At 34.6% G+C, this 11,887-nt stretch overlaps 1 protein-coding gene across 1 annotated transcript; it reads right to left on the reverse strand.

Annotated features, from left to right (window-relative positions):
* Positions 1 to 3,387: 3,387 nt before the first annotated feature.
* Positions 3,388 to 3,900, reverse strand: LOC149496154 (uncharacterized). Its single transcript, XM_089721285.1, has one exon. It carries the CDS (start codon positions 3,898 to 3,900, stop codon positions 3,388 to 3,390), a length of 513 nt encoding a protein of 170 aa, XP_089577411.1.
* Between the last annotated feature and the right edge of the window lie 7,987 nt (positions 3,901 to 11,887).

Below are 11,887 nucleotides of genomic sequence, written 5' to 3' on the forward strand. Positions count from 1 at the left end.
TCGAATCGAGACATTTATTGGATTTTTATTCATTCAAAGACTCTGAATTGAAAGGCCTTGTGTCATAGGGAACTATGGCATATGCCTCACGCTTATGGCACATGCCACACGTAGTGGCACAAGGCCTTTTCCAGATTAGGAAGGCTTCTAGTGTTTATTGGGTGTAAACAGGGAATCTGGGCAATAGTGGCATGAGGCATTAGGAAGTGGCGCATGCCGCTCTTGTTAGCCTCGTGCCAGAGAAGCGCAGAACCCCTGTTTGGTTGATCCTAAGTTTCCCTTACAACCAAACCCAATGAAGGTGTTCGAACACCGACAAAGAAAAGAAAAAGATGAAGAGATGGATTAAAGGTTCTCAGGAACTACCTTTGATGGTTTCTTTGAAGATTGAATAAAAAATGGATGAAGAACCCAACTCCTTGGTTCTCAATCCAATGATTCGAATTTCAGGATTAAAGATTGTTTTTTTCAGGATTTCAATTTGATCATAGGGGGTTTTTTTATTGATTATATGATAGATCTCCACTTGAATCCAAGGTAAAAATAGGTTGCCTTAGGATTTTAAGGTTGAGTTTTAAAAATACAAGAGTCTCCCATGGTTTCCCCTAAAATCCTCTACTATGGCATACCCCGAATGCCTATTTATAGGCAAAAGAGGGTGGGTGGCCCCATTTTAGGGATGACATGGCAAAAATGCCACCGTTGGGCTTCATAATGGACTGGACAAACTTTTATAAAATCAAACCGGGAGGCACGCAAAATGAGACAGTGTAACGGGAAGTGCATCGGACGGACTCGGCATGCTTCTCAGGCCCAATTTCGTCGTGAAATGCCTGGCAACCCGAAAAAGTAAAAATGGCTAAACACATAGATAATCTCAGTCATGGACCACGGGTCCGAAAACCAGGGCGATTGGAAATCCTGATCCAATTTTATATGAAAAATGGTGTATCATCACTGAATCTTTTAGCAGCAAAATTTAAGTGTCTACATATATGTGATTGATATATATATATATATATATATATATATATATATATATATATATATATATATATATATATATATATATATATATATATATTTATATATATATATATGCTTGATATACAGTAGTAATGCAAAAATCTATATGATGCAGAGGTGGTGGTTCGCCAAGGTCGAGGATGAGATGCTCGTGACAACATAGCTGGAACGACGCAAGACACAATCGTAGGGTAGTCGAAGTTGAAGAGGCTAACGAGAGCGAAGCCAAAGACTCAGAGGAGATAGCGTTATATATTTTCTAGAACAACTTTGCTATTGTTTCTTTTTCTTCTTAGATAGGACATAGACATGTAGGAACTTTTCAGAACAATTATGGCTTTTGACAACTTTTATTAATATAAGGAGCTTCTTTTGTTGAATTCCTTTGTACCCTTGAACTTGTTATGAACACTGCTTGAATGATCCCAACCTCTTTGTGCATCGAAGACATGAATATAATGTAAAACAAGATTTTTACTGAAGTTTGCAGAGAAGTGGCATGCGTCACATAAGTTGTGGTTGGCACCACTACATGAGGCGTGTGCCATTGCTAAATGTCTACTTTCTGAAAGGCGTGTGCCACTACTTATGCAGCTGTTGACAACTATCATATTTTCCTTTATTTGGCCCATAAGAGGCCCATGAGGTACACTACGCTCATAAAAACTTATTCTTTCTTGAAAACACAATAAAAACCCATAGAACATCTCCAAAAAATCTCATTTCTTCAACATTTTCTCATGGATCGGACTCTTGCACCCATGTTTGAGTCATTGTTCTATAGCCTTACTTGAGAGGACTAGGATGCACTCTCACCTTTTGAGATAGATGGCTTGAGATACCTCTAGAATATTCGGCTGTAACCTGAACTACTCCAGTGGTTAATGAACCATTTTGACCGTTTAGACCACTTATTTCGGCATAATGATTTTGAGATTTTCCATTTGTTCAAGGAGTTTAGTATTATTTCTAGCATAATACTCGCAATTGAGGAGATTCCTGTGGTACCTCGGCTAGACATTGTTCTAGCTTCATTGATTCTACTGGTGTTCGGATTCTCAGCATATAAGATTACTTCTTATGAGCTTAAGGTTGACGTCTTGCCATTGCAGCCATTGCTTGAGTGTACATTGAAGATGGACCGTTCTAGTCCTTTCTAGGCCTCGCTCATCTGCTTTTGCATTGTGAGCTAGTATTTATTACTCAGCAACATTGACAGCTATGGTAGCATTCATAGTAAGTTAGATGTTGCAACGACACTCCTTTTCCTCTTATTCTGGCTAAGACATTGACTTGTCTAGGAGGCTAGGAATCCTGACATCGAACTCAGTCTGATAGGGAGCTTGCTTCTTCAAGTAAATGCATAGTCATTTCATTTTCTTCTTCTTTTTACATTACTCTAATTTTTGCCTAAGTCGGCCTTACGGGTTTTCAACTTAGCAAGCTTTATTATTTTTTTATTTTTATTTTTTTGGTTTTGTATTGATTATTTTGGCAATGCTCTAATTTTTACCTTTTTAACTTAACGAGCTTTATATATTTTTTTTCTATTTTTCCTCTTTTCTTTTTTTTTTTGACGATTTATTGCATTTCAGATATGGGCTTATTAGAATCTGCAAGTAATGGACCCATAATCAAGCCATTTGATTCATGACTATAAGTCGACATTCTTTGTCCAGTGCCACCAAATGCTTGTTTGTGGAGACTACTAAGGATTGGACTGCTATTCTATAGGATATCATAGTTGAAGGCATCAGATGGACCTGTCTATGGTGGTATGTAGAACGAGTTATCGTCTCTTCTTATATGCTTTGTATGCCCCTCTGTAGATTGGCCATGGCGGTGGCTTATTACCCTAGCCGTATGGCCAGACAGTATGGGCGTCATCAAGTTGTTCCTCATTATACCCGGTTTGACGGTGGACTGATCACCCAAGGTTCTTGTCTCACTTTGTAGCCACCTTCCCCAACTATACCACTATTTTTATTCCTGATGTATGCAACATTTTGCCATCTTCCCACTACCACTTATGGTTGTAGGCTTATACTGAGATCGGAGCAGATTCTAGCTCTATCGATACTCTAATTGTTAGGCTTCTATTAGGTTCTAGCACATAGATGCCTCTTTCCTTTACTTTTTATTGACATGTACTAATCAACTATCAACAGTGCAACACAAATGCATAAGATGTTTATGAATGGATCACTTTGCTTGAAAATATTTAAAATATTTCCTTTTATTCCATATCAACAATATAGATTCACATCATTTGCATGTTGACAATTAGTACATCAAGCTTTAAAATTAATAAAAGCAAAAATGGTGAATTAATTAATTATGCCTTGCTATAGACGCTTTGTCTTAAATATAAAATTTCCTCAACCTATCTAAGTTGATTGGCTCAATAAGCTCATTGCCTTCTAGATCTGACAGCTTCACTACACCTCTTAAGAACATCCTCTTGATAAAAAATGGGCCTTCCCAATTAAGCTTGAATATTCTTCTAGGTTCATGCATGTTCGGCTTCAACTGCTTCAGGATCAAATCTCCTATCCTTAACAGCTTAGGATTCACTCTTCTGTTGAAATGCTTAACCATTCTCTTTTTGTAGAGCTGATCCATAAACCTTGCATTCAGTCTCTTTCCATCTAGGAGAGATAGTTCTTGATAAAGGCTTTTGACCCATTGACATTCTGAAATTTTAGATTCCATCATTATACGCAAGGACTGAGCTTCTATCTTAGTTGGTAGAACGACTTTTATTCCATAAACTAAAGAAAAAGGAGTTGCCCTATTAGCAGATTTAGTTGTAGTCCTGTAAACCCAAAAAGCATATGGAAACTTTCCTACCCAATCTCGACGACTTTTAGCCATCTTCCTTAAGATTTTCTTGATACTCTTGTTTGCGGCTCCCACTACTCCATTCGCCTGCGGAAGGTATGGTGAAGACTTATGGTATTCAATTTCGTATCTCTGTTACGATGCTTTTACCTCAGCTTAAAACTGAACTCATGTCATACCTTACCTCACTGTAAGACGTGGCATGTTGTCCCTAATATGATTGTTAAGCACTATTTTTATATAAAAACTCAATAAACATACTACAAGGGACTTAAACAAAACATTTTCAATTACATATATTTATTAGTTAATTGATTTTCAAAAACATTACTTAGAAGCATGGTCAAAAGCTCTTTCAAAAAATATACATTTATATATATATAGGAAAAAGTACTTATAACATTATAAATTTCTATTTTATAATTTTGCATATTGATTCATTGCAAATGGGTCCATAACTCATAAGCCTAATTGAAATGCAGTTACATACTGGATTAATCTCATTTTCACATATAAATAACAATAAGGTTAAGTTACATTAAAGTAATAATAAAAGTATATAGACATATGGCTTATACTCTATACTAGTATTAGGAGTTTACATAAACTTTAATTACATATGTCTGCTCATATACATATGACTGTGTTGTTAATGTCCTATATATCATACAAAATTCCAAAAGGAAACAATACACTTGATAACTACAATAGTAGCTCCATTATCTACATTAAACAAAAGGAATCCTATAACTAGCAAGACTCGCTCTCCTGCTTTCTCCTTTCCTTCCCTATGCTAGTACAAAAAACCACTATCGCTAAGTAAATTGCTTAGTGGTGCATAAATATAAAGTCAAGTGTAAATTCACATTTTTCAAATGTTTACCATAATTATAAATAAAACTTCATATGATAATCCTTTTCATTTAATCTTTTCTTAAAAATCAATCTTTCTTTCAACTCAGTAAGCAGTTTAGTAAGAAAGTATATAAACAATAGTGAGAGAAATTCTTTGCTTAAAAATCAATAACTATCTTTTTATGAAAATGGTTATGGAGCATTATAATGATCAGGAAAGGATTAATTCAACTATAAGTAAAACATTCATTTAAGAAAAGGGACAATTTAAACCTCATTTAAGAGGGAACAATATCATTTACTTATCATTCATTTCAATATCAATCACAATATCAACTTCAACAAAGGAAGTAATATCGGTAGGGGAATAACCATATCTATCAGCTGCTATGAGACTATAAATCATTTCATATATTAAACATAATTGAAAACACATTGGGAAACAATCCATTTTCATAAACACTACTAAAACATTCATTCATGGTTGCCCCTCATGCTACAGATAACAATTGGCCAACATCCTCCTTTCTCATATAAAGAACTTTCAATTTAACTTTTAAAAATTATTAAAAATCATAAGGTATCAAATCATACTTCCTTTCTTTCAAAATCCACAAAATCTTCATTCCAATATTTCTTTTTATTCATAAATCATTTATTGATTTTGGAATGTGAAATCGAATATATTTTGATTTTAAAAAAACAAGAAAAGAGTAATGCACTAGCCTGAATTGGAAGGCTCCCCTAGCCTTTCTACTCTACTTATGGGTTTATCTTCCAATCCCCTCCTTTCAGAAACTATAGTATGAAATTAATATTCATATTAACTCCACACTGCACATTAGACATACCCATACTATCATAGGAATATAAATTAAGTATTAGAATGTAGTATTAATGTTTTTCCTTTAATTTCACTATACTTAACCAACCATATGACCTTAAGTTAGGCATGAGTCACTTCATTTCCAATAGTTAATCACATCCTACAAACATAAAATAACAACTAAAATAATGGGACTTAATAATATATTAAAAGTATGTTAAACTCTTTACAAACTAATGGAATATAAGGTTTCCATCACATGAGTAGCTTGTCTTCCGTTGGCTATATCTCTAGTTTCTTGAATCCATTTGTCTTGAAATTTTAACAGTATCTTCTATACATCTTAGGCTACTTCCATATAAAATTTCATGAATTTTGAAGCTCATTTGCATAGCTAAATAACCCAAATACCACACCTGATTTTCAGTCAAGCTTTCCACTAAGTAGCCTGCAACTATTTAGCAATAACTCCATTTTCCTCATCCATTGCACTATCCCTTTTACCAAAACCTTTCCAACATTTGTATAATTTTATAACTTTTGAAGCTCATTTATCTATTTAACTAAGTCAATCTCAGTGACTGAATTTCTAAATAGCTCACATGTAATAACTTTTCAATGAGTTTACCTTTGTTATCTCCTTCCATAAATCATGAAATTCAATCTCATAACCTTTATTGTATCATCAGACTACATAGTCAGACACTACAAATCATCAGCAAGACCAATTCATGAATTTTCTTCCTCTTTTCTAATTCCAAATATAATTTCATCATTAAATCATTCCAAACAACTTATTGTCCTCTTAAATTCTAATTAAAATCATTTAGTTACAAAACCCCTAATTCACATACTTAATCTTAAAACCTAATTTACAAAATCATATGTGTAGTTATCAATTAAATCATATAGTCTTGAAATAGAGGAATAATTACTAACCTTTTTCACTTTCAAACTTGATTTCCACCTTTAATTAAGTCCTCCTTCCCTTCCTTAGTGCTTTGCTAAGTATGGGGAAGAAGAAGAAGAAGGCTACGTTTAAAGATAGAAAAGAAATGTGCGGCTTTGGCCACATATAAAGCATAAATGAAGAGGTGGGATTTGTCCTTTAGTGCCTTTAAAATCACCTGGAAATCCAAGGCTTCTTTATAATTCCCTTCCTTGTGCTTTACATCTTATTTTCTCTTTTAATCCTTATTATTTTCCATTCTTTTCTTTTTAATGATCCTCCTTAATTTATAGTCATCAATTGGTCCTTAATCATCAGTTTCTACTAATTTTCCCTAATTAAAATTTAATTGTTTTGAGTACTAAACCAAAATGTTTGATTGAGGAGTTTCATGTGCTAGCTTCGCATCGCCATGACTTAGGCTCACTTAACCTTAATTTTAACCTGCATTATAACTTACCATTAATAGCCCCCACATATAAAAATTAAAGTAACCCTAATTATTCTAGCTTTCCGGATAATATTAATTAACATAATAACTAGAATTTCCAAAGCTATCAAATTGAGGGTATTATAACTCTTCCCTGCTTAAAGAAATTTTGTCCTAAAATTTACCTATTATGGGTCTTTGGAAAACTGTGGATGTTGTTTTGTCATATCTTCCTCATATTCCCAAGTAGCTTCTTCCATTGAGTGACTTCTCCATAATACTTTAAGCAAAAGAATCTGTTTATTCCGAAGTTGCTTAGTTTCTTTGGCTAAGATAGCCACTGGTTCTTCATCATATGTACGGTTAGGATTAACTTCAATCGATTCCAAAGGCAATATATGAGATCGATCAGATTTGTACCTTCATAGCATGGAAACATGGAAAATATTATGAATCTTGTCTAGCTCTAGAGGTAGAGCTAATCTGTACGCCAATTGACCAATTCTCTCGAGTATTTCATAAGGTCCTAGAAAGCGAGGACTGAGTTTCCCTTTTCTTCCAAATCTCATAAATCGCTTCCATAGAGAAACCTTTAGAAATACTTTATCACCCATACTATACTCTGTATCCCTTCTTTTCAAATCCACATAGGATTCTATCTTTCAACAACAACTTTCAGTCTGTCTTTAATTACCTTGATATTTTCTTTTGTTTACTGAATAATCTCAGGGCCTAGTAATTGCCTTTCATCTACTTCATCTCAGCATAAGGGTGTTCTACACTTTCTACCATATAATGCTTCATATGGAGGCATTCCAATGCATGTCTAGTAGTTGTTATTTATTATAAGTAAATTCCATTAAACGTAGATATCTATCCAGCTATCCTCAAATTCAAGTACACACGCTTGAAGCATATCCTTCAATATTTGACTCCGACAATCTCTCTATAATCTGATCTAACAGGTAGGAAGTAAGCACTCTTTGTCAATTTATCCACTATCACCCAAATTGCATCATGTTTCTTCTGAGTGAGTGGAAGTCCTATTACAATATCCATTGTCACTCAATCCCATTTCCACTCTAGGATTTGAAGTGGATGATGTAAGCCTGTCAGTACTTGATGTTCTGCTTTAACCTGTTGAGAGGTTAAGCATTTAGCCATAAATTCAGCAATGTCCTTTTTCATACCATTCCACCAATAATTAATTTTTAAATCTCTATATATTTTAGTTCCTCCTAGATGCATAGCAAATGGAAATTGTGTGCTTCCTTCAAGATAAGTTACATTAAATCCAAATCAGAAGGGACACATAATCGGTCTTGAAATAGTAGTAACCCCTCATCGTTGATGGAAATCCAAATCATGGCTTTTTACCATCTTGTGTTTCTGAAAGAAGCTTCTGATATTCATTATCATTATATGTTGTTATTCTGATCTGTTTAATCAATAGAGGCTTTACTTGTAGACAAGCCAACACGCAATCATCAGAAATTTCCTCAAATTTTGCATTAAATAGACCATAATTCATGGACTAAAGATAATTCTATAATCTTCAAATTGGTCATGGTCTTATGACTTAATGCATTTGCTACTACATTAGCTTTTCTTGGATGATAGTCTATAACACAATCATAATCTTTTATCAGTTCAAGCCATCTCCTTTGTCTCAGATTTAATTCCCTCTGAGTTCCTAAACACTTCAAACCCTTATGATCTGTAAAGATGTAGCATTTCTCTCCATAAAGGTAGTGTCTCTAAATCTTTAAGGCAAATACAATGGTTGCAAGTTCTAACTCATATGTAGGATAATTCCTTTCATGTGGCTTAAGTTGGCGTGATTCATAAGCAATGACGTTTATGTCCTGCAAGAGTACACAACCTAACCCACTATGAGAAGCATCACTATATATTATAAATTCTTTACTTGAAATAGGTAAAGTCAAGATTGGAGCCTCCGTTAGACACTTTTTCAACTTATCAAAGCTCTCCTGACATTTATTAGTCCACTTAAATTTAATATTCTTCCACAATTATTTTGTTAAAGGTAAAGCAATTACGGAAAATCCCTTAACAAATTTGCGATAAATATCCAGCTAATCCTAGAAAGCTATGAACCTCGGAGACATTCTTTGGTGGCCTCTAGTTAGAAATAGCCTCTATCTTACTAGGATATATTGAAATACCTTCTGCAAATACTATGTGTCCAAGAAAAGCAACTTGTGCCAACCAAAATTCACACTTAGAAAACTTAGCATACAACTGCTTTTCTCGTAAAATCTGAAGAACAATCCTTAAATGTCTATCATGTTCTTCTGTATCTCTAGAATACATAAGAATGTCATCAATGAAGACAATTGATCTAAATAAGGTCTAAAGAACGTGCTCATCAAATGCATAAATGCAGCTGGAGCATTAGTTAACCCGAATGGTATAACTAAGAACTCATAATGACCATAATGGGTCCTAAATGCTGTCTTTGGAATACTTTGCTCTTTAACTCTCAATTGTGATACCTAGATCTTAGATCTATCTTTGACAATATAGATGCACCTTTAATTGATCAAATAGATCATTAATCCTTGGCAAAGGATGTTTATTTTTTATTATGACCTTATTCAATTGTTGGTAATCTATATATAATCGAAGACTACCATCTTTCTTCTTTACAAACAACACTAGAGCTCTTCATGGTGACACAATAAGGCAAATAAACCCTTTATCAAGTAACTCATGTGATTAAACTTTCAATTATTTTAGTTCAGCTAGAGCCATCATATAAGGGGTAATAGAAATCGGTTCATCTCCTACCTTAACCCCAATCTCAAATTCTACTTCTCCCTCTGGAGGCCATCCTGGTAATTCATCTGGAAGAATATCTAGAAAATCACACACAGTAGGGATATCCTTAAGACTAGGAGTACCTACTCAAGTGTCAACTATATGAGCTAGGTATGCCTCACATCCCTGACGAATCAGCTTTTGAGCTAAAGCAGTTGTAATAACATATTAAGGAAGTAACGGTTTTTTGCCCTATATTACTACACTTGCATACTCAGGTAACTTAAATATAATCTTCTTAAGGTCACATCCAATTGCTGCCTGATATTTCTTTAGCCAATTCATGCCCAATATAACATCAAAATCTCTAAAGGGCATCTCTATCAAATCGTACAAAAATATATGACCTTGGATCTCCAATGGACAATCCTAGCATAACTTATTCACAACAATTTCCTGTCCTAAAGGACACGATACTAAAACATCATAATCCAATTTCACATAAGGAACAAAAGCATAACACGAAATCATAACACTAATGTAGGAATGGGATGATCTAGGATCAAATAGCACATATGCATCATGACCAAATAAAAAAAATATACCAACTACTACATCTGTTAAATCAACATCTTGCCTTTGCCTCTTCTTGTAATTTGAGAAGATCCATAGATGGCTATAGGTGTAACAGCCCAGACTGACCAAGATATTGTCCGCTTTGGGTCACAAGCCAGCACAGTTTTGTTCCTGGGTGCCGACACAAGGTAGGCCCGTACCCACCTTACACCCTGGCCAAACCACCCAAAGGCCTCTTGACAGTCTAAGGTCTGTCCATACTTATGTACATCACTTGCACATTGCACTTAACCGATGTGGGATTCACCTAGGGTGTTACATTCAGCCCCCTTCGGGACTCAGCGTCCTCGCTGAGGTTTGCCCCACCACCGGCAAGAGGAACAAGGCTTGGGCTCTGATACCAAGCTGTAACAGTCCAGACTGACCAAGATATTGTCCGCTTTGTGTCACAAGCCTGCATGATTTTGTTCCTAGGTGCCGACACCAGGTAGGCTTGTACCCTCCTTACACCCTGGCCAGACCACCCAAAAGGCCTCTTGATAGTCTAAGGTCTATCCATACTTATGTACATCACTTGCACCTTGCACTTAACCGATGTGGGATTCGCCTAGGGTGTTACAGCAGGTCTCTGTACTGACCTCTCTGTGGTTGCATCAGATGTAGCTACCCTAGGTCTGGGGCAATCCTTCACAAAATACCCAACCTCGCCACACTTAAAACATGCGTTTGTGGCTAACTTACACACCCCTCAATGGATTTTATCATAATAAGTACAACTACAATTAATTGGAGGAGCTTGTGAGGGTGGCAGTGGGGGAGTCTAAACTACCTCTGACTTTGTGGCCTCACACTACCTAATATGGAAGGAAATGGGTCGAAAAATTATCTCTTCTTACCTCCAAAACTACCTACTCCAGAATAGGTCCTCTTGGCACTTTTCTTCCTTTCTACTGCCTCTCTCTCTCTACAGCCTCTTCCTGATCAACCTTATCCTGATTCGGGGCTTATAATACCAATGTAAAGAAATTCTCTTTCCAAAAATGATGAAATGACTAATACATTGTCTTACACATTATTTGAAATAAATGAATTCTATAGAATTTTGTGGAATTCGTTTGTAAATCCAAATTTTCGTGTTTGATATGAAAATAAAAATTGAAGATTTAAATTTTATAAATTCAATTTTATGGATTTGTATATAACTCAATGAAATACTACCAAAAAGGGTGGAGTTTCCAAATTAATTCTACCAACTCAAACAAAACAACCCAAATTGGGGACAAATCTATAAAAAATTATTTTGGGGGTGAAAAATAAAATGTTTAAAACGTTGGAGGTGTAAAATATAACTTTTTAGGGATCAAAATATAAAATTTTCATAAAGAAATTTTTTAAAAAAAGTTTTTTGGAATGTGATGGCCTCTAAAAGCTCCACATCTGGTTTAGCCTTCTAAACCGAAAGCTTTATTATAAAACTATCCATCCTCCTTATCTTTTAAAATTATCGTGTTAAATGTATTTTTAAAAAATAAAAGTAAATAAATTTTTAATATTAAATTTATTTTAAACATTAAATATTCATTTTAAAATAAAATTAATTAGA

This window comes from Jatropha curcas, chromosome 5 (genome assembly GCF_041381405.1).
Source record: "Jatropha curcas cultivar XTBG-Jc1 chromosome 5, XTBG_Jcur_1.0, whole genome shotgun sequence".
Lineage (NCBI taxonomy): Eukaryota > Viridiplantae > Streptophyta > Magnoliopsida > Malpighiales > Euphorbiaceae > Jatropha > Jatropha curcas.